General features: G+C 40.0%; 2 protein-coding genes across 4 annotated transcripts in view; one reads left to right on the plus strand and one right to left on the minus strand.

The window, feature by feature from the left end:
• Positions 1–59: 59 nt before the first annotated feature.
• LOC117220145 (uncharacterized) lies at positions 60–5,327 on the plus strand. Of its 3 annotated transcripts, none has more exons than XM_076524865.1 (11): positions 60–177; positions 1,689–1,949; positions 2,079–2,296; positions 2,458–2,848; positions 2,913–3,207; positions 3,270–3,555; positions 3,620–3,958; positions 4,017–4,175; positions 4,229–4,344; positions 4,415–4,547; positions 4,612–5,327. In XM_076524865.1, the coding sequence occupies exons 2-11, from the start codon at positions 1,697–1,699 to the stop codon at positions 4,876–4,878; spliced, it is 2,457 nt and encodes an 818-aa protein (XP_076380980.1). In that variant the 5' UTR covers positions 60–177; positions 1,689–1,696; the 3' UTR covers positions 4,879–5,327. The 3 variants fall into 3 exon arrangements, with proteins under 3 accessions (XP_076380980.1, XP_033325727.2, XP_033325726.2); XM_033469836.2 differs by lacking the exon at positions 60–177 and adding an exon at positions 197–1,542; XM_033469835.2 differs by lacking the exon at positions 60–177 and having other exon boundaries at positions 197–1,949.
• A 1,390-nt stretch (positions 5,328–6,717) lies between these two features.
• Positions 6,718–24,237, minus strand: part of LOC117219941 (protein FAM13A) — a 29,384-nt gene continuing 11,864 nt past the window's right edge. The window contains exons 6-12 of the mRNA XM_033469518.2: positions 11,749–11,928; positions 11,507–11,648; positions 10,888–11,121; positions 10,613–10,813; positions 9,658–10,311; positions 9,338–9,585; positions 6,718–9,173 (exon numbers count right to left, since the gene is read on the minus strand). Coding sequence (XP_033325409.1) covers positions 8,960–9,173; positions 9,338–9,585; positions 9,658–10,311; positions 10,613–10,813; positions 10,888–11,121; positions 11,507–11,648; positions 11,749–11,928 — 1,873 coding nt within the window. The 3' untranslated portion in view covers positions 6,718–8,959. The remainder of the gene's footprint in view (positions 9,174–9,337; positions 9,586–9,657; positions 10,312–10,612; positions 10,814–10,887; positions 11,122–11,506; positions 11,649–11,748; positions 11,929–24,237) is intronic.

Here is a 24,237-nt window from a genome sequence, read left to right on the forward strand (position 1 = left end):
CTTTCAAATTCGGTACCAACTCACAAACATCTTTGATTCTCTAAACAGTTCGCATGGTTATAGTTTGTACGCCTACCAGTCCTCATAAATATTAATAACAAAGATTGGAATATGAGTCACAGTGTTTCAATACCTATTGTTCCCAGCAATAATACAGCAAAAGTGTGAAGTAAATAGGTATGTCATAAAATTAATAATTGTTCTTTAAAGAAAGCTCGTCTTACGTTCGCAAAGATGATAATGAAAAAGAAAATAGGAGTCTAGTCTACTTATCCGATATTATTTGATTATCCAGTAGAATTTTACTGCATTTGTATTTATTTTACAAGGAACATTTCTGAGGGGGCAGAAATATTTAGGTTTTTTTTCTGTATCATGCACAATGGGTTTATTTATAATTGCAAATATAGCGTTCGTTAGAAGACAAAATGTGAAATCTACTAAGTAGATTTTGGCTAACAGTTTGAGCGTTTTGCCACTGATTAATCGGCACGGACCCCTGAACAGAGCTTTGAGATTCCACCACAAGAGGTGCCAATATCGCTGGTGCAATCTACTCTGTAACATTTGGCTACAAATTTGCGCGTATTGCCATATACTAATTGGCAGGGTGTGCGGGAACTCGATGTTACAGGATCGGGATAGAACGTAGAAATCGAGTGGAATTGGGCGGGATCCCGATTCATTTCATTGTCGAGATCACGAGTGTTTCGGGACTGCGCTTGATTCTCGGGCGATCTCGTGCAGTCTCGTGTAGTCTCGTGCGGTCTCGGTTTTTACGCATGAATAGGATATGGAACAATCTATAAGCGGAACCACCCGAGAACCGAGCGCAGTCACGAAACTTTTGGGGCCCGAAACACTCGGGATCTTGAGATCTAGAGCAGTGAAATGTATCAGGATTCCGCTCGATCCCACCCGACTCTTTCCGACTCGTCCCAAAATTCGGGTTTCTGAGACTCAGGCGGTTTGACACGTTCCTACTAATTGGCGATGTACCACTTACCATAAATAGCGCTATTTTTAATTTTCAGTAGTTTAAATTGGATCTTACGGCGATAGTGATAAAAAATGATTTATTCTGTATATTTGTTATAATAATGAATTTTATTTGCATGATATAGATATTGAAGAGGTTCGTAAATATTTTTGTGTTACAAAAATACGTTTTTGATCCACAAATTGACAGATTTCATGGCATTTTTCGCACGTATATTTCTTACGAGGAGAGTCATAATTCTTAGATAGATTTTATCTTTCGAAAGTCAAGGCTGACCGACAACGGTTCTCTTTTAACAAAAGATAAACGATTTGCAAAACAAAAGATTCGCCTACAAAAATGTAATCGGTATACAATAGAAGGGTAACCTATGAATTCCAGTATTCGCATATTTTTATAAGTTCCTTTTATTTTTATACTGTTAATCATTTTTTTAATCCCTGAAATATCATCAGTCTCTTTTATTATTCTATTATGCGAAAATATAATGAAATTTAATTTAAAAAAGATGGATGATAATAAGTTGAAAAAGTGCTTGGCCGGTAATTATATTCTTTACCTACCTTTTAATGTTCCATTGAGCCCTCTTTGCTGTTAAAATAAAATTTTAGTCCGCACATGCTTCAAAATATGCGTGTTTTAGCGATAATATTCAATCATCTACCTTTTCATAATTCAATTCTTCCAGTTAAAGATATGGAAGAATGGTTATATCGTACAACTATAAAATGTAAATCCCTAAAATGTCATATGGATTACATGAAGTTGGCATGTCGTGACATGCAACAAGATATTCTGGAACCAAAGAATGCATTTGATGACCAAAGTTACAATGATTCTAAAATAAAACTTTCTGATACAGATGAATCTGTGAGTTCCAGACACATAAATTACAATGGGTCATTGCAAAAATTACCTGATGCTACACCAGAATCTATAAATGACAATGGTATAAAGAAATAATCTTTAGGGCCCGCTAACACGTATCCGCCATTTTGTCGAAAAATTGTAATTGCGACAATGCGGGCCTTGTTATTTTATTATCATAAACACCTAGTCGAAGCTACTTTAATTGCAGGAAATGGAGAAGATTATGAGTCACGCCAGAGTCCAAAATTAGAGGACATTGTCCCTAAAATTAATTTGCAATATAAGGATAAAGAGAAATTAGAAAGCAAGAGTATTCGAGGAAAATCAGAAGTTGACGCAAACGATATCCCATTTAGGAATCGCGCATTACTACAGGATTCTCGTATTCATTCTACGCCATTGTCACCAATATGTAGAGACATATTGGTACTATATACAAGTTTCATAAACATTATAGTCACAGTATGCACAAATTTCTGCCATAAAGAAATCTTCTTGTTTGAAATGGCAGAAATTTGTAAGCACCTTTGTATTTGATGGGATCATACGTTAAAGGAAAATGTTGACTATAATTATTTAATTAACAGTACGAAGAACAAAATGAAAACTGGCACAATTCATATCAACCACATTTAGCACGATATTCCACAGAACTGTTAGATCTCGAGAATCAGGATGATTACATACACCAAGAACTGCCTTCTGCAAAGCATGGTATTAAATTAGATATCCCCGGTAGTGTAAGAAATGAAAGTGGTGGTAAGAGTAAAGCATATCGAAAGAATGAAAAGAAAGAGAAAACTGCTTCTTCTGCATTGTCGAGCAAGAAGGGTTCTGTGTCTAAGTTTGATGATGTTGCCTCGTTGAAATTTAGGAAAAGAAGAAAAAAGTTATGTGGTTCTACTTCGAAAAGCACGATAGCTACGAGAGACACAAATATCGTAGGAAGAAAGGATGTTAAAAGAAGAAAACAAAAGAGTACGGTTTTCAAATACTGTCGCGAATTAATTGCCATAAGGATTAATTATTTCTGTGTTTTCAGATGTTGTTAATTCTCGTCATATGCCAAAATATCCTCAGGCTTCGAAGAAAGTAGTTGAAATTTACCATAATACGGCAGTGAAGACTGGTAGCACTTCCGTCAGCCCTAGTAAACACTCGAGAATCGGTCCTCACGCAACGTATAATAATAAATTATCTCCAGGCGCAAGTAAACAGCAAAATGTTCACGTGAAAACGAGATGTGAAAATAGTAATTATAAATATAACTGTAACAATGATGAAGATAATCGGCCACGTAGTCCTCGGAAACATAGTCCGTCTAAACAAAAGATTGAGTAAGTTCTGATGATATTGTTATCTAAGGATAACGAAGCGTGATTTCTATATTCAATTGCAGAGAAAAAAATGTAAGCTCCCATAATCAAAATTGTACATCAGAATGTCCAATTGCTCCAGCGTACACGATGGGGCAATGCAATTTGAATGAAGGCCAGCAGTCAATTCTGCAGGCATCGTACTGCAATCCGATGGCTACTACTCGTAGCTACGAAATGCCAACGTTGGCATCCAAACTAAAAAGAGTAAATCGTTCGTACTTCAGTAGATTCACTATCAGAAACATACCGTTTGTAGTGGGTACTTCCGTAACTCCGAGTCACAATTTAGGTTTGAATATACAGCAAGTACGTTGGTTCATGTAGAAATATAGAGAAAAAGTTTCTATTATAGATTTCTTTAATTCGAAAGGTCTTAAGTATAATGAAAACGAGGCAACCAACAGTAAACGGAATTGCGCCATTTCTCATTCATAAAGAGAGTAAGGGGACGAAAACCGTGCCTGCATTGATGGGTCAAGCGAATGATCAGATCAAATTGTCGCAAATGAATTCTCAAATGATTAACTCTTTGGTGCACAAGGCGAACTCGTTTCTAAGCGAGCCTTTTAATGTATTTGGGAACGAGAGCGTTTCTTTAAGCTATGGTGGTAGAACATTTGGAAATTTCAACTTAGACGTGAATGTAACAAACGCGAAAGAAGCAGCCGCCGATGATGCAATTGATCCCGAGAGTATTCCAAAGAAAAAGGTTTGTGTAAAAACGAAGTGTACAATTACCATTTAATCACCGCCGATGAATTTTGCAGGATACTCGTTCGGAGAATCAATTGAATCGATGGAATACCCCAGAGATTTCGCGAAGTACAGACAATGCTAAAGTACTGAAACTATTTTCGTCTCAACAAAATGTGAAAACACTAACGGAAGTTCCGAATGTCGGGCAACCGCAGTCGACAACAGACAAAGTAAGATTAAAGTAATATCGCCGATTGAAACTTCTGATAACAGAACATTACAGGACAATGAATGCGGTATGGATATGTGTGATACACAATCAGTGAACTGTTCTCAGAATGCGAAAGGAATACGGGAAGTTCTTGTCAATCTCCATGATCAATTTGAAGAAATGAATACGTGAGTTGCGTTATTCAATCCGGGAATGCTAACACTTTTACATGTTATCTTATCTGTGATTCAATTCTAGCAAATACGAAAAATTACAAGCGGCAGCGGAGAAGAATAATGATAAAAAATTGGACGAACAAGTATCGATTTTGGAGAAAGAGTTGAGCATAAAAGAAGACGAGATAAATACTGTTATCAATTTGTATAAGGAGGTAGAATAATTTTACGTCGTAGCAGGTGATGCGAGTACAGACTATTCATAGTACATGTTTCTAGGTAATGACGCTGAAACAACAAATGAAGTTGCTGCAGGAAAGGAATAGTTACGTTTGCATAGCGAGCGAAATTCCAATGGGATTAAACACACCCCATTCACCTGTGCCATTCATGTTAACGAAATCTAATGGAACGATTCTACAACAAAAGCTTCTCCATAGAAGGAAAAGTACCGTCGTCGCGTCTAAGGAGCCTACGTCTCTTCGATTAGCTAGCCTTTTACGGCAAATTCAAACATTCCAAAAGCAATTGAGGCTATCATCCTGATAAGAATATGTGCAATTTTTGGGGTGAGATCAACTCATTAATAGACGTGTTCAATATATGTTGAAAACATCGAGTTTTTCTTGTTATACATAGAGTGAATTACGGGAAACTTTACGCATAAATAAACCCCGTTGAAATGGAACAAAAATAAGGATTACTTTCTAGAATGAGGGAAATGCTTGTAGCGGTTCATACTCTTCTTTTATTCGATTCTGCGTGCTACCTCTTATGTCGTATAATATTGATTTGTATATGCGTATGGTCTTATGGTATTTATGTATGCAACTGCTTGTATCTATACATACCGTGTATATGTATATACATAATCACACGTTTACGAACTCGAAGGATAATTAACATTTCGCTAATTATAATTCATTCCTTCAGTTTTACCCTCGGCTTGTATGCATCTATGTCTAATACATGATCGAACGAAAACTTACCGTTAACATAGTATTCTCTTTACTCTTTTCAGTGTCAGCGCTAACGTCTAGGTACCTCGTGAAAAATTGTTTATTGAACCATTCGTGGGAAACGTTGCCGCCCCAGTGTAATCATCAACTAAAATCCTTGTCAGCAGATTCTGGTCGACTCATTGTCAACAGAACACGAACATCGAATTCGAGCGTTCACAGTAATGTTTCTTCCAAGCAACTGCACATTCTCTTCGCAAGTTTCATTTTGTTTTGTACGCGCAAAGACACACCTCTCTTTTTTTTTGTCTCTTCTACAAGCTACAATATTTCCTGGTCAATGGCATGGATACAAAATGTAGTCTTATTTCTAAGACGTTACTTTTCCTCGTTCTACAGTAACGATCACTGCTCGTACGCACGAAATCTATCAAAATAAAACATTTTTGTGAATATAAAATAAGTATCTTTTCTGTTCGATTCAGAACTACGGAGTCGTTGTGATGATCACTGGAAATTGCGGAGAGTGAAATTTTGTCGGGAAACGTCGATACATCGACACTAACTGCGCTTCTATCTTTAACACGACTTTCTTTTTTAAGTATGCGCATCTATTAGAATCTCACGATGCTCTTTCAAGGTGAAATATTTATATAACATGAATCAACCGGATTATAAACATCGAAAAGTGCTCCGCAGTTTTGGTCACACCACACCGACTCGTTCTTATAGAAAAGTATGCAGCGTCGCTTAAACTATCTTTTCAGCGGATCATCGACAATCCTGGTTATCTTTACGAAGAAGAGAGGATACGGCCGAAAATGGTTTTCTCTCGTTTTCACACGGAACGAAGACAACAAAATTCATCTCATACACGCCCACAGTGAACGCAAACAGTATATCTCTTATATCACAGACTAAAAAATGCTTTGGTTTCAAACAAGTAAAAAGAGAAAATAATCGTTCGCATTTTTCGTTCGCTCCGCGCACTTTTATTATCGAGAGAAGAAGGCTTACTGTAAATTTCAATCGTTCCAAATAGCTTCGAAGAAGTTAACCCTGCAGGGGCGCACTGTATTCTGTATAAAATCTCCTAAACACTACAAAATACACAAGGTGACACCTAATATAATATAATATATTATAATATAATATAATATAATATATAATAATATATATAATATAATATAATATAATATAATATAATATAATATAATATAATATAATATAATATAATATAATATAATATAATATAATATAATATAATATAATATAATATAATATAATATAATATAATATAATATAATATAATATAATATAATATAATATAATATAATATAATATAATATAATATAATATAATATAATATAATATAATATAATATAAAATACACCTAATACTGGAAGTTAAAATCATTTCAAAACTGTTAATCGTATCAAAAAGATTTGCTATTATTTTACGAGGCAGTAGTGAAAATCAGTGTACAAAAAATTGTTTTGGAATCTGAGGAGGCCCAGAAGGCCATTGCAGGGTTAAGTGTGCATTCTTCGTGCGACTGTGCGAAATTAATTAGCATGAAACAAAAGGGGTCGCTGAATTTGTTGTTGGTCACAGAGAACATAATCTGACTGACGATATGCAGCAAGAACGTGACAAAATTTATGTAATGACGGATATGATATCTATGGAGATATTACAGATAAGACGTTCAACTATGTTGATTATTTTTACAAGTGAAGATAATGCGCACCCCTTTTGCACAGTTACCGCGTCAATCGAATTCGCAAAGCATTTCTTCTTTTTTCATAGTCGACGCGTTTCCAAACTAAACTATAGCACCCTCGTACGAGTCTTCGTTAAAGTCGAATTTTAAGGCTATCGCTTAAAAATTCTAGAGAGCCGGTTAGCGGGTTCGCTATATTCGATCACTTTCAAATTTCGCTCGCCCAAACCGATTACAAATCGCATAAATCAACGAGTTTTTTTAATGGATACGTTCAATACGCTATAAGACTGTAACAGTTTATAGTACTCTACAATTACAACATGTGATATCTCTTACAAGGTACTTACATTACAAATAACCCCACAAATTCGTTCATTGCTCTCAGTGTTCGATCTGGTGGCGAATTTCTCGCAAAAAGAAAATGAACGTATCGACATAACTTAAACTGACTCATGTATCGGATCTCCTTACATGAAATGAGAATCTGTTCTTTCACGCAATCCCTAAGTACAAAAAGGAGTTGATAATCCAAAAACCTAAGCGATACTATTAAACAACAAATTGCATTAGAATTTCTGTACAAAAACAAAAAGAAATAGAAAACGTTCTTATTATATTTATCTCGATTATGCCTGTAGTTGCAAGCAAAGAGGACATAAATCATCATGTTCCTATTTTAGAGTATTAAACAGAATAATCAGCATGTAAGATTGCGTCAGGCAAACAACTTTAATCCAACGGATTTATGTTCTCCATGAAAATTTGAGACTCATGTTTATTTGTCTTATACACGTAAAGAATGACTTTCGAACCTCTGTTTCCGTCTTGCAACTGCAGACATAAAAGCCATCTTTCACAATGTGAATTCGTGGTTGTTCTTAGTCAGTTTGCTCGCAGGATAATAAACATACGTACAGCGTAGTAACTTTTTCAATAAACATCGTCCTTTTTTATCTGTCCATTTATGTTTTCAATCGTTTCTCACCATTCGAGTATAGAAGAATGCGTGAACGTAAAAGGCGCGACTAATTCGTACGCCTACAACTCGAACACAGCGTAAACACGAAATCGTTGTGAAATACAGAAGGAAGCAGCTTTTTCGGAATTATTTCTCGTTACAAAATAACAAAATGTTTGTTGGCATTATTAAAAGTACGGTACAAAACTGACAATGGAGTTACACGTCGTTCGCGCTGTTTACGCGTATGGACATATCGTTTTGCTCAATGAAATATACTTTGTCATGCAAAATTGTTCATACAAATAGGTAGACATTTGTAATGAGTTCGGTTAAGTGCATTACGAGACAAGCACTCTCGCTGTGTTAAAATCGATGTTGAGTATTATGAGAAAGTAGTCATGTGCAAATTGGCGAATCGTTTCGGCACGCATGTCGCAGCAGCCACTGTCGTTTCCTAACTATCAGTGCTTAGAGTTCGAAGTACTAGACTGACGGGCCTTGTATCCTTTAATGGCGTAACATCTACGAGTCCTTCAAATTAATTGTGTTTATTGGTACCATCCTTGCACCAAGACACGGCCTCTTATTATCGAAAGCATTCTGTTTCTTTGTATCCTAATCTATTAACCGGGAAAGACATCTTTTGTCTCCCGTATTTGTTCCTCTCGCCTTTCATGCTTGTAATTGCATTACAAGTGCAGTAGTGTGAACTACTACTTACGTTTATTGCAACAAATCATATTTCCATATAGTTGTTTCTATCGTAGAAAATTACCCGGTTAACAGGCTCAAAGCTTTTAATTTTTCATCGGCTTCCCCATCTCACTTCTTTGAACTCCCTGTTGCACAATAATGCATAATGTGTCGATGTAGCAACTACTGTGCTCCGTCTGAATGTTTCATGATAGTTCTGGGAATTTAACCATTGTATTTTCATAAACGCACGGCTACTGGAGATACTGCTACCTTTTAGATACTGCGTCAAGCATTCTTTGCTATCAAAGCATCGATCAGTCTCAGTTTCGCTTTAGCCTGTTTGTATGACTCATACACTGTAGTGACTTGCGGGCCTCGATCTTCTCTCTGCATCCTGCGACCGGCACGAGCTTCAAATTGTGCCTCCAATTCTTTCAGAGCTCGCCGGAGACGTTTCTTTTCCTCTCTTGTCAACTTCTGCTGAACCAACAGGTCTTCCCTGAAAACAGATCAAACATTTTATCATCAAGATCCTAACAATAATATTCACTAATGGGAAATACCATTTGACTTTCCTACACAAATTCACCGTCACGGAACTCTTTTGAGATTATTATTCAAAAGTCTAAAACGATTTGATCTTGTGATACAATGTGTACTCACAATGGAAGCGCGTGGAGGCTCTCGTTATTACTGCGGCTCCCTTCGCTGCTGCTGTGCTGACTATCGCTGTCGGTTGGCAGCTGATCCACTGTCTCTATGCAATCCAAAATGCCTCTATGCGACATGTCCGGCTCGCTGGCTCTTCTTTCGGTGTCCGACTGGTTACCAGGCAGATTGGACGATGTGAAGTCCATTGCTTCATGTTCCAGGATAGTCGCCAGCTCCGTGATGCTGTCTTTATTTTTGTTCTACGGGAAAGCACCGTTTAGGGGAAGACGATCAGCTATTTCAAGTCTCAGGGGGTGTCATCGGAGACTTACCACTCCGGATCTAATAAGCAACCTCTTCAAGGTTCTATATCTGTCGTATAAAGGTCGCACGACGGTCCGATCTTCCGAGGGGGCGGGTCTACCAAAGGTGTTCTCGATATGAAGCAAAGCTTTCTGCACCGCAGTCTTCTCCTCCAACAACTGCTCGTACGACAGATCCTCCATGTTGTCGGGCCTATTGTATTTCACCCTCTTCTCGCTAAGCCTTTTCTCGATATCCTTCACCATCTCCTCCATCGACGTGGCTCTTGGCTTCTCTTGGCTGTTGTTGTTGTTGGTCGGACTGCCGCAGATGGACTTGGTTCGGTTGTTTGCATTGGCCAGTAAAGCGCCCACTGGATCCTCCTTCAGCATTTTATGCTCCTTCCGTAACTTATTCAGCTCTGTGCACAGTCTCTTGATGTCCCTGTTACTCATCTTGTCTGAGTGGCTCGGCCGGTAACCAAAGTTCTCCTCGAACTTGTCCTCGTACTTCTTGATCTTCTTCTTCAGCCCGTTGATGTGCTTGGTCAAATGCTTCAGCCCGAGTTCGGCGATCGTTGGTGTGCAAGGCTGAGTTTCATTTTCCGAGTAGAACCGTCTGGGCAACAACAAAGAATTCCGAGGCGATAGCATTGCCTCCACCCGGGCGTCACTGGCTTCTCCCTGCAAACATGCGACCAGTAATCAGATAACACGAATCAATGGTACATATAAGGCGTCTCCTAGATAAAGATATCGTAGATAGATAGTACCGTTTCTCATCAAATAGTTCTACATCAACCTAGAGTGGCTTGTGGTACAACCAGCTTGGAAGACACCTGAGATACACAGATGGTTGCAATGCTTCCTTGTACTTTAAACATTTGTAATTGAGTCTAGAGTAAACAGAACAGAGTGGTCAGCTTCAACAACCATCAGCATATCTCTTGAGCTTTTCTTCGGAATCTATCTTTTAGTTATTTACATTTTCCTCGCGTTGAAATGTCCAGTTGGTCAAGCTGGGATTATTTAGGTCTTCATGGTCGACAGTTGGCGGTCGAGCCGGGGATGGTGACCGGCTCGGCCCGCTACTCAACATCTCCAAGAAACTTTGGCCGGGAGAACCGTTGCGGCTGTTGGGACTCGATGATACATTGTAGATGATCTCCGCTTCTTCCTCATTCTCCTGTAAGAAGCAGGTGTATTCAATGTTTTCTCCATCTTATTGGAAGAAACAGTTTCAAAAATACGTGTCGCTACCTTGCTGGAATTCTCTGCGTCCACGATCTTGTGCACTCTTCTTCTTCTAGCCTGCCTCCTCCCTCGCGGAGTGATGCTTCTACTGAAGCGCTCGCTACTCCTCAATTTCTCCGCGTCACATTCGAACTTCTCTGTTTCCAGAGTCGTCGTCTCGCACGGTGACGGGAACGACGAGCTCTTCTTCGAAATGGGCGAGACGTTCGTTCTTTCATGGAGAGGAAGACCTCCGCATCTCTGCAACAAAGTATTCAATTTTTATTAGAATCTTCTCTCTCAGGACTCCTATAAAGGGTTCAATCTACAGTATAGAGCAAACATTTTCTAATTCTTTCTGCAACCACTTTCTGAAAATTCTATACCCGAGATGGGTATAGCACATTACAAAGGATATCCTTCTCTTGAATCCTTTTCTCTTCTTAGAACGACCCTCTATTTCTATTTCATGACTAATTACATTACTGAGGTGAAATGTTGGCTCAAGATTGAAATTGCTAGAGCCATTGAAAAGATTGTTAAGAATTTTCTAGCAGCAAATTACAGATGAGACTATAAAGTAATTGATGGTAGATAATGTGATGAAGCGATGCTTCCAGTAGAAAGGTCTCAGCAGTCTCCTTACCACACCATGTCCCATCTCTTGTCCTATCTGCGCCAACACGTGCAGGTGTTCCTCGCTGTTGAAGTCCTCGTGACTGCTCACGCGTCTAATTGTGTCTGCTGTCTCGGTAGGACTGTCGAGGACACGCTCCTCGCTGCTGCTTCTAAAAGTGATTGATAAAAAAACATTTCAATCGAGAAATCAAGCATGACATACAGCCGTGGTAGAATCAACAAGCAAGACTGTCTTTTTATCGATCCCACCTTATCAACTTCCTCTCTTGACAACAGGACTCACGGCGGTCTTTGCGCTTACGCGGTTTCAGCGCGCAAAGCAGGAACGCGCCGTCGGTCTCGGAGTCCTTCGGCTCGTCCTTCGAGTCCTTGCAGATTTTACAGTCACTGGCAGGGATCACGCCGTTCACCGCGCTATTATCATGAATGCTGGAAACACATAAAGACTACTGAATGCTTCGTTCTATTCACTCGGATATTTCGTTTCAAATTGGACAAAAATAGGCTGAATTTTCGAAACAGGACTAACATGCGTGTTGTGTCACGTGTACAAGTCATTACAAAGATGGACCGATCAACTCCATTTCCCGTGATTTAATTAAAAAGAGTGAGGCTTATATACGACTGTATATGGATTCTGAATAATAATCGGTGTTTATTGGAAGTTACTATAATTGACTTTAGCCGGTTCTAAACAGTTGATCCTCAATAATTATTTTACAAGAAATTATGGCATCATGAACATTGCAAAATTTAAATACAATGAACTTTCTCATCTTCTATTTTAAAATCATTAGAAATTACTTCCTGTGGAAAGATCTGATATTACTTCTTAGCAGATGGAATGGATTTCATGGAAAAGGAGTAGGTGAAACACGAAACAGTAGAAGCACCAGAACTGCCAGAATATGATCAAGTTATTTTAAAATTATTCAAACTATTGAGAGAAAAAATAAATTTCTACTTAATCGTTGCTTTCCTTTTTGAGTACACTCGAATTAGGTCGACTCAGATTTATTAAGTGCAACATTATCTCGAAGGGAAACATAATTCTATAAAAAGAAATTGCTGCTTGCTGCAAACAATGAAGAAACTGTTCATTTGGCATAAAAATACGCAGTCTAGCTATTAGGCAATCTATATTATATTAAAAATAATATAGAATCGTAGAGAATAATATTTGCTGTGAATCAGTGAAGAATCCAATGCGGGAAAGATCAGAACAGTTATGGCATTTCTCGTGAATTCATTCGCTGGTTCGATCAGCACGTCGTCCGAACGGCTTAATTAACGACTTAAAAGTCACGATGATAGCGACAGATCCTTTTTCCCCCGCAGCCGTGCAGTCATGATCTCTGTCCGGTGATCACGAGTGGCGGTCGGAAAATTCCGCTGCCACACCACCGAAGACCGGTTCGATCAGAACCCATAGAAAATTAACGAGGTAAACAATGTCGATGCCGCAACCGCGCATCACATGCTTGCGGCTCTATTAATCCAATTCGCCGGCGAGGCGACTATGAATTACGAAACAACCGAACCGAAGAAACCAGGGACAGCAAAAGGTGGGACAACGTGGAAAGAAACCGGTATGATTCAGAAGATGTACACTCGAGAATGCGTACACTTCCGTCCACGGACATTTGATCGCTGGTCGCCGAGCATTCTTGCTGTTCTAAACGGAAAAAAAACGCTGACGCGTGATCTAATCGTCGCTGGATTTAACGGACCGGTCAAACTGGTTCAAACCTGAATTTTTACTGCTTTCAAAATCATTGCATCATTCGTATTCGATACAAAATTTTGTTATTTTGACGAGTCGAATATTGTGCTTTGTTTCAAGTTCATTAAGTTTGTCAACAACGTTAAGTCGTGTATAAGAATTGCAGTAGTTTTGATTCTGGCAAAAATTGATCACTTCTTTGATTGTTGCAGAATGATTGAATTATTTGTATAGGGCATTTTAAATGACTGTTTCCTTTCTGTGGAGATATTAAAGACTACACTGACAGATTTTCTATCGAGATTGACCTTCCAGACTTTTCAACAGAGAAATTAGTATATGTTCCCTGAACATTAAATACATTATTAAATAAATACGAAGAACCGCTTTAAGATTTCACAAAAACAAATCGTCGAGACCACCTTGCGACAAAATCAGACCGAGCTCCTCGTTGACCCTTTGCTACACAATATGTATAAATAGAACGCGCGGCTCTTTCCACGGAATAAAAATCAGCTAAATCAATAGCAGGAGATAGAAATCGAATAAACATGAACTCTTTCTTTCAATAATACTAATAAACCGACGGTAATGCGAAAATATCGTAGTTCGAAGTTTCGTATTCCAACTACACGTTTTTTTTTTTTTTTTTTCATAAATGCATAAATCCGTAGTCGAAACGATGCAGATTTCAAAGAGTATTAAATCAAGATTTCCACAAAGATTCTATAAGATTGTAGTGGTTCATTTCAGCTTCCCCAAGCGCGTCACAACGGAAGCTAATGTTCAAATATATTCATTTGTTGGGAACCGATGTTATCGGCAGAACCGGGGCAGCCAATGAAATTCTCGAGCAGCATAATCGCGGTCCCGATCGATCCTTGTAAATAGAAGCATAAAGGTCATCGGTTCTACGATTTCCCGGGTTACGTGACTTTCGTTGCGCCTCGATTACGCGAGACCGTGCATCGATTGATTAATTTATTAACGGGCAGGTGTTCTGGTCAAAGGAGAACTGCGTCGAAGATGGAAAAGGGGTCGTCGCCGTTGTACGCCGGTGAAACAACCTGTGTAATCGTTCGTGAATAAAAAGGACTCGTCGGGGGAAAAACGCAACAACGTTACACCTATAGCTGGGAGCGAAATCGTCCGACAAGCCGGTAGCACACTCGATTAGCAAACGCAGAACTGTCAAGTGGTTACACCAGGGTCGCGACCCGAAACAGAAGGCAAAGGGAAGACGAAGGGGCGGCGAGGGTAGGCGGGGATGATCGATCGATCGTCGTTCACAAGGGAAATGCCTTTGAAAGGCAACGCCGGTGTGAGGTAGGTCGTGTTCTGATTACGTCCCGCTTTTTATCCGGCTTTCCCAGCTTTTCCGCAGCGCGTCGTTCACCCGGGAATCTATAATTCGAAGGAAAATCTTGCTGGTCAATTTCCCGGCAAATCGAATGAAATCAACGTTACATCTTCCAGGACGATTTTTCCGGAAAGCTATTCCGCGGTTGTTACGTTCGATTAAAACGTGGGAAAGCGCTCGTTCGACGCGTCGGCCGATGACAATTGTAAAAATATCGAGAAATCGGGACACTTAATTTAACCTTTGTACTCCGGTGGGGAAATTGTGGGACGCTTGCATTCCGAGAATTAAATTGGAGCGTCGTTGATGGACCATTCTGGAAAACTCGCCGGGCTTAAATAGCACATGGTTTATATTTTATGTCGTGCTGCGAGAAACGTTGCAATTGGATCTGGGGCAAAAGGTCTGCTTTTAGAGCAAAATTGTAAGGTCCAGGTTTATCGTAACCATCCTTCTGCATTCCATAAGTTATTAATTTATATCGACCACGACAGGGCAGGTTCAACAAATACGAAAAAATATTGATAGATAAGGATCTCAATGGATCTTGATCTAATATCTGTCGTAATATCGTCAAAAGCGTTCGTCTCGCGAGAGATAACTTCTACATCGAAACAATTAATTGTATGACTCACGTGTGAGTCACGCGGTAGTGGACGTGTTAGTGCACACGATTTATTAATAGGCTACTTAGTGACTGTGCTGTTTCAGAAAGCACTTCGAGAATTTTTGTTTCGATAAAAAAAGAAAGTTTCATGCTTGAAATAACTTGTCGATTCACAATTGAATTTGCTTATTTTAGTGCTGATTGAGGTGCTAAGAAATTGGCAAGTAATTGATCTTCGTGAAACCATTAGTCAACCGGCCGTTAAAGTTGTTAAAAACAAAAGTCACGTTTTCGTTGATTTTGTTGCTTCACAAAAACGCCTTTGTAATTTCAGTAACTGTGAAATGACAGATCCGGAATGGGTCATTTAACGTATAAAGGTCTGCGATGTAATTACAATGCATCCGATTTAAATACGTAGAGACGAAAAGACGATGACAAGAATGATGAAAGGATTCTGCTCACATTGTGATTACCGAGATTTAACACTAAACTACGATGTGTATCCATTAAGTTTCAAACGAAAGACTGTTATATCTGAACCGTTTATGAATATAAAAATTCCAGTATACTATACTGTATAATAATACTCTCTAATATAATACAGGGTGTCCCAAAATTCTTGTACAAACGAGAAATGAGGATTTTCTGAGGTCATTTGGAGTATGAGCCGCGACCTCAACTGCTCGTTGACTCAGCCGCTTCGCGTCAGCTGATCTCGTCTCTCATTGGTCACTGTTTTTCGTTAGTAACTCGTAAACGAAGCCGCGGACTGCATTTTCGCTAAGGAAAAAGTTACTTCAAATGACCTCAGGAACTCCTCATTTCCCGCTTGTACAATAATTTTGGGACACCCTGTATACAATATAACATAATACTAGACTATATATATAATACTATGCTATACTAGACTATATGTAACATAATACTAGACTATACAAAAACCTATTACGCAAGAAAGTTACATGGACAAGGTCCGTACGTACATATATATATATGTCTTCAATCGTAGTTCTGTGAATACTTCAGTTTCTGCAGACTTCGAAGTCCCTCAATATCCAGACAAAAGAAACGATAGCGATGATAAACGAACTACAGACGAATCTTTGAAATTCCCTTTCACGTCCGCGTCATAAATAGACGCGAATGTAAAATCCCCCGGAAAAGAAATGACGGGTGGAAACGATGCGTTCGAAGTTAGCTATTAATGGGTTAAATGCATCAACGTTCCCGAAGAAACGATCGCATTCTCGGATGAAATAATGGCCTTATCGTTCGGCTGACACGGGATTGTTTAAACAGATGCGATAAATACCCGTCCATTTCCCAGCGGTTCGCTCGTCGACGACGGAGCTGCATGGACGTGTAAAGCATTTTAGCGACTCCTAGTGTCCGAATGCTTCTCGTTTTAGACACGGTAACCAACAATGTACAGAGGTTGCATCAAGCATCGGAGCGGTTCTATCGATCTGCGGAAGCGGCGCCTGTTGGATTCAATTAATTCGATTAACTGTCCGCGTGTTACAAGCGAGCTGCGACGTTCGCGACAACGGATCGATCGATTTAACCCTATCGCACCGGTGGACGTACATATGTAATACGTCGTCGAAAAGCGTACAGACACGGAAGAGACATGTTCACGGCAGGCTGGCTAGATTATAACTATGTTCCTGTTGGAGATCGAACGAAATTGCAGAGCGCAGTTTCGCATTATTTATCAAGCTCTATCGCCTGCTTCGATTCCGTATAGCAACGCATCGCTAGAGCTTTTGCAAGCTTCTATTGAATCGAACGCTATAATTCTTCCGAAATTATTTTATCCATGCGTCAGGTTACAATTTTATAGAATATGTTTTATATTATTGTGCCACGCAGCTGGTGGTGCAGTAACGTCTCTCTGATTGACGCTCAGATTGTCCACAAAAATGGACAATTTGGGTAGAGGAGATGCGATTGTTCGAGCCTTGCGGTTCGTTTTCATAGTTACAAATCGTCGAGAAACATAAAAACGAGCTGCGAGGCTCGAATAATCGTATCTCCTCTTCCCAAACTGTCCATTTTTGTACGTAATATGAGCGTCAGTTAGGGAGACATTACTATAGTGACTCTGAAAGACCAAGGAGACGTTGTTCTTCACGAACGGACTCCGAAGGGGCTCGCTTGTTAAATCGATAATCCGTCGAATCGGATTACACGCGATGGGATCTTCGTTATTGCATAATTCGCTAATGGGATCATCGGGCTTTGGTGCACCGTCGTGTTCGTCGTGCTCGAAAACGAACGTGGTGGCCCACGTGTGAACGAAGTGGGATATCTGTTTTACCCGTAATAACGGTTACTTTTTCCGTGACCGTTTTCGGGCAGTGTGCTCGAACGAAACAACGATAACACCTCCGACGAGTCGTCGTGTGCCCCGTGCTCGTAAGAACGTTCAAGATATATACGTATTCCGTGAGACGAATACGAATTTATTTTTTGCGGCTCGTCCGCACGCGACCGAACGATTTCGCTGGCAAACAGGTTCGCAGTGTTTAGATATGGTAGCAGCTAGCTGAACAAAATATTATCGAAGATAATTTGCTGAATCGCGAGCGAAATTTTTCTGTAGCTATTGGTCGGACTTATTACGAAGTTCCTAATTGTTATCCCACGGTTTTGAAGGGGCTACTTAGTCGGGTATCAAACGTGCTCCGATTTCCTGTACGCAAGGATTGATAGACTTTCTAATGACCGAGCTGCATCTAAAAAAAGAAGCCAGATAATTTCCTTAAATTGCAGCAACCTCTCGGAAGAGTAGTAGTCGAACTATATTACTCGGGAGAACAGGAGTCAACTTCGCTTCAAGAGAACTTTCTTCAAGCTCGAAATTCCAGTCTTCCGTGCAATTTACCGTGAACCTTTCGACCGCGTCGATTTTGAAACGATTATCAGTCCACCGTCGACTTCATTCTCACTCCCAAACCCGTTTCAATCCCCCAAACACGACGCAAAGGTGTTCATCCAGCTAGCATCTGCAATTCGAAAGACTGCGAACGGTTCTGAAAACGAGACGGAGACGCCCGGTCGATCCGGGAGAGGATCAAGGAGATCCACGTTGGTGCCTACCAGGCCGCGGTTTACGATCATTCCTAGGACTCACTGTGCAACGGGAATCCCTTTTCTCGTCAGCGTCCGCTCATGTGATCACGAACACCAACTTTCTTTTCCAATGGCGGACCACCGGCGCGAAGACGAGTCTCTCGGTGATTCGATGAAACATTTATGGTCGCCTGCCGGTTTGACTAGCGTTCAGATAGAAGCGTCGGCTCGTAGGCACACGCGATTCTAATCAGCAAGAAGCGAATTCGCGAAGGTCACTGCCGAAGCAAAGCCCAACAACGATCTTCTCCGGGGAGCACTCCGTGTCCTCGCACGGCGACAGCGCGGATCCGGTTCGGCCCGCGGATTCACAGAGCGGATTCGCGCGTATTGGCGAGCGAATTCGCGCGTTCCCGTTCGTGTTCACGTTCACGATCGCGTTCCCCACGGCGCTGTGAACAGAAACCGAATGGACACGGCTCTTCGAAACCACCGCGTTTTGCGTGCGACCACGAGACCCGACTGATTCAGACTGCGCCGGTCCCTCGGCCGGACCTCCTCTATATTCCGAGGTGGTTCGTTCTGTGTTCGTCGGTCGTGTCCCTGCACAATCTATACGTACGAGCACCAAGCCATCCATCCATCCATCCAACCATTCGCCCATCGGCGGCCGCGTTACAGCACGTGACAGCCTCGAGAACCTATCGAGTGGAAACCCTTTCTCTCCAGCGCGCGAGGAGAAGAAAGGCAAAAGGGAAGCGTGACTCGTGACTCGTGACCGACCGACCACGGGATACGTTTTCTTGGGCCCAAATTCCACGGGCCCGGTGCGAGCTGGGTCTACTCGATTCTGCTCGAGCCGGATTTACGGATTCCACGGGTTTTAGTCCGAAATGCGCCGATCTGTTATTTAGAGAATCTTTCGGATAATGTAGCTGATTTTTTTCTTTTTTCTTTTTTTTGCCTCCGGTTGTGCAACGCAGAAGCGGTTTCACGGGTCAATTCTTTGGATGATAGCTTTTGCTTATTTAACGGAGAAGCATTTCTCAGGCCCGCTGTGCACGAACTCGTTAGAGAATAGCGTCAACTTTTTGGAGTTGGCTTTGCTTATTCAACGGAAACGCGTTTTATCGGAGCCGAAGTGCACCAATAAGTGCACTCGTGTGCGAGTGTGTTTGTTGGGTCTATCGGAGAATGGTGTTGATTTTTTCGAATTAGATTCGCTAGGATTTCTGCTAAACGAATTTGCTAGAGCTTTAGAATCGTTGCCGCTCTAGTCGATTTTATTCCGATAATCAGTTTCTGTGCATTTACGTGATCCTATGGATTGTTTAACAATTTTAATCGACTTATATTATTCCACATTACAATTCCAATTTTATTAGTTGTTTTCCTCTCTTTCTACTCTTAGGCTTATAGAGTGTCTCTAGATATTAATTTTTTAGTGAATATATTAGCTTAGTATGTTAATTCGTTGGTCTACGTACTGCTTTAACACTTACATAATTTTTATTTCTTTGTACCGGTGAATGCGACGTGCTCGACTAACCTAAATCTATCCATAAATGTCCAATCGTTAATTTAACGATTGAAAGGATTGAAATGAGCTATCCGTGGTAATGCTTTCGACTGCAAATTGTCCTCTAACGTTTCTTTTCATTTTCAGTTTCCTATGCCAATAAATTCTCCACGCGCGCTAGAATGTCTTTTACGGCGTCACAATCGCGCAATTATTAGATTAGAAGAAGAGCTTTAGCGAAACATGTGACCGTAATGACAAAACTGCCAACAGTCAACTGTACTTTGAAACCTCGAGTTTTTCCAAAGAGATAAGATCTTCAAATTGCAATTTAAATTTGCCCATTATGTATGTAAATGTACTTCCATCTAAATGCAAGGTACGTAGTCAAAAGTGCAGATAACATTTTATGCGTATTTGCGGAGTACCTGAGCGATGATAATTCTACTCATCTTTCGTGGAACAATCCTAGAAGCACTGTGAAACTACAACGTGCCAATTTATCTATGTACATAATCATTTATTGACACATTTTCCCAGAAATTATATCTGTACTAATAAAAGAATGATTCGATATCAAGTTTAGAGATATAAATTCAGGGACAGAGCATACTACGCACACACACCCTAAGTACTTTCGCTGATGACTCACGACAGCCACCCTTAGTTCACCCTCCTGACCCTAAATATTCGCCCCAGCTACCCTAACAACCCCATTTCCTCAGTGTGAATTCCCTTCTCGTGGTTCCCCAAATTTTTCCATTGACTCTGCAACTTTCGACATGCGTACACAATTTTCCTGCGAGCGTTACAATTTTGTGTTCATGAATTCTAAAACATTCTTGCGAGATTTTTAAATACTTTTTTTAGGGTCTCACACATATACTCCGCAACTTTTCCAGAAGCTTCAAAATATATTTTTGTTTTGAAAGACATAACAATCTTTCCTCGAGCTCCGCAATTTCTTTCTTGGATACCAAATATTTGATAAGGCTCAACTACCTCTGCAACTTTGTCGGAAGTTCCAAAATATTTTTTCAGGTGCATACACTCTGCTGCGAGTACTATGACGTTCTTGATGGGCTCTAAAATTCTGTGATGGATCCTAAAACATTTTCAGCAGACCCATCTTGTTAACGACTCGATAATCTTGTGCATTGTCTCTGCAATATTTTGAAGGGCAACGAACTATTTTTGAAGCTCTTACAATCTTTCCGTGAGCTCTATAATTTGTCAAAGCGGCCTACAACCTTCCCTAGAACTTCACAGTTTTTTTTCACTTGGTCAGCATCTGCTCTTGAAAAGCACAAATATTAGAGAATATAATATATATATATATATAAAATATATTATACATGTAAAATATAATTTATATAATATATTATATATGTAATATAAAACACATATAATAATAGAGAATGTTAACTTCTCCGACTTGCTATACATCAAGATTGAAGCGAATACAAGGAAGCCACGCTGCATAAATTCGTTCGACGATCACAGGACAAAGTCGAACTACAATTTGCTTTCGTCAAAAAACAGCATAGTTAAAGAACGCGATTCTACAAAATCCTCTGTCCCGTTTTTCCTCGAAAAATCATTGAAAATTCGTACGATCGAACGTAAACATTTCGAATCGTATCAGATTGAATCGAATACAGTGCGCAGAGGGTTGATAAACATTTACCCGCGAGTAAAGCGATTTCATCGGAAGCGTTCGCAGTAGGCGCATGTTTCGCTGGTGCCTTGTCCATGGCGATTTTACGAGGTAGCCGCGTGCTAAATGTACATCGTCGGCCGAAAATAACACCGTTGACGTCAAAATGCCGAACACGCGATCACAAGACGCCTAAGTATCAGGCAACGCGAACCATTCGTTGCTGATGACTCGTCGTTCAACCGATGCGCTTTGTGTAATAGACCCAATTTTTATGCGTGCGATAAGCAAACCACGACGCGGCTGAACGTATCAAGATCGACGAATCATCGTCGGTTACTGCACCGGTTACGAAATCATGTTGGCTCGCTGTTCGTCAAGCGCACGCTGCTAAATCGTTCGGAACGTTTCCTTTTACTTTCGCGGTCGGGGAGGCCCCCGGTTCGTTCGCGTATCGCGAGATAAACAACCGTGGAAATGATTAATATGCGATGACTGCGCTTGTCACCATACGCTTCTCATCTTTTTACAAATCGCCCAATAATAATCGTTCTCGTATCGACAAACTCGACTAGAATAGTTTAAGAAATGATTTGTTGTTGATTCCTTTTTTGTGAGCAAGTTAAACAATGTCCGAAATTTGTGGAGACCTCGAGAAAATTTCGGAGCTTATGAAAGAGGTTCTAGGATCTACAAAAAATAGTTGTCGATGTTTAAAAGAAGATTTTGTAGACCCGTCAAAATAATTATACAGCTTGCGAAGAAGCTACGGAGTCTAGGAATAAATTGTAGGGAATCTAGAAAAAGCTATAAGCTCCAGAAGTGATTCTAGAGTCAGTGAAAAATAATAATTTCATTTATTATAATAAATGAAAAATAATTGTAATCTTTGAAAAATATATAGATGCCACAGATATAATCGTAGGGGTTGTAAAATAATTGCCCGACCAATGAACCAATTACGAAGCTAGTGATAAAAATTGTATGATGTAAAAGAAAAAACCGAGAAGCTTCTAAAAAAATAGTACGGTCGAAGTAAGAATTGTAGAGATCGTAAAAAATTGTTGCAGGTTCTATGAAAAAGTTGTAGAGCCTGCGAAGAGACTGTTTGATGCATGGGAATGGGTTGAAGTCCAAGGTTGCCAGGATCGATGCAACAGTGCGTAGGGCCAACGAGGGTCGTGATGCTGTCCTGGATCAAGGACTATGCGACTGTGTGCATGCGACCGGTTGCAATTTCACGCGTGGTGAACTGCACAAGGATAGAAGGAGGCGGAAGGAGGACTGATCGTTTCCGCAGTTCTTTTCTACCTTTTTCTCCACGATCGAACACCGAAGCTGAAATAACACACTGACTTCCATTTTCTTTTCTATTTTCTGCGTGGAACGACAACGTCTAAATATTTAATCTTGTCGATCGATTCGACAAGAAAGCAAACGTTCATTCTAAACAGATCTGCTGCTTGTATACGCTTTGGTAACTGTCGCCTTGGTTGCGACATTTTATCAACACCTGTGCAACCAAAATATGCTAACCCGTAATCTGAACACACAAACCAACTTCGAAGCTTCAGATCTTAAATGCAATTTACAAATTTTGGAATTGGAATGAGAACTGAAATTGGATAAAAATGATGCAGACTTTAAATCGGCGCTGTATGCAAAATTGCTGAAATGCAATTTACAAATTTTGGAATTGGAATGAGAACTGAAATTGGATAAAAAAGATGCAGACTTTAAATCGGCGCGCTGTATGTAAAAATGCTGAAATGCAATTTACAAATTTTGGAATTGGAATGAGAACTGAAATTGGATAAAAAAGATGCAGACTTTAAATCGGCGCTGTATGTAAAATTGCTGAAATGCAATTTACAAATTTTGGAATTGAAATGAGAACTGAAATTGGATAAAAAGCTGCAGACTTTAAATCGGCGCTGTATGTAAAATTGCTAAAATGCAATTTACAAACTTTGGAATTGGAATGAGAACTGAAATTGGATAAAAATGATGCAGACTTTAAATCGGCGCTGTATGTAAAATTACTGAAAAGGAATATATTTTTACAAGAACTTGAAAATATTGTTGGAGAAAATATAGAAACGCGTACTGGCGCACCTGGTCGCCCACGCAGGTGTTAAATATAACGCGCTTCCTCTCTGGAATATTAAAAAAGCGTGTGAGCAAGAGAAGTCATTTTTAGTGGCAATTAATTTAAAATAGCACAGCGTGTAAAATTAATTCGACTACTTCGCACGGTGCTGATGATCAACGCGTTAGCGGAATAAAAACGGTTATTAATAAAACAAATAAAAGCCGTTTTTAGCAGCCGCGAGGACAGGTTTGTTCTTTTTTTCGTACATTAACCTTGATGCAAAAAATACAGATACAACGATTACCTGGACGGTGTACGGAGAACCAGACGGAAACGACATTGAAAATGGACACTCAACGAAGATACAAACAAAAGACAATTTTGAAAGAATGTTGACACTGGAACAACCGAGCACTGAAAATTACAAAATCGTATTGCCCTTTGCAAAGGACAATTTATGTATTTCGAAATACGTTAACTATCCAGCGAAGCATTTTTGCAATCTCGGTAATTATAGAATAAGGATTTCGGAATCCGCAATTTAGCGAGATTTAATCGTGCCAGTGTCAGTCCACGCACAAACAAGGCGATTCGTCCAGGAGAAACGGAACCAAGATCGCGAATTGCGCAGTTCGAACTGTTAGAATAAATTCGCTTGGAATACCCGGACAAGGTTACCTCGAAACGCTGAAAGGAGTCGAT

The sequence above is a fragment of the Megalopta genalis genome, chromosome 10, assembly GCF_051020955.1.
Source record: "Megalopta genalis isolate 19385.01 chromosome 10, iyMegGena1_principal, whole genome shotgun sequence".
Taxonomy (NCBI): domain Eukaryota; kingdom Metazoa; phylum Arthropoda; class Insecta; order Hymenoptera; family Halictidae; genus Megalopta; species Megalopta genalis.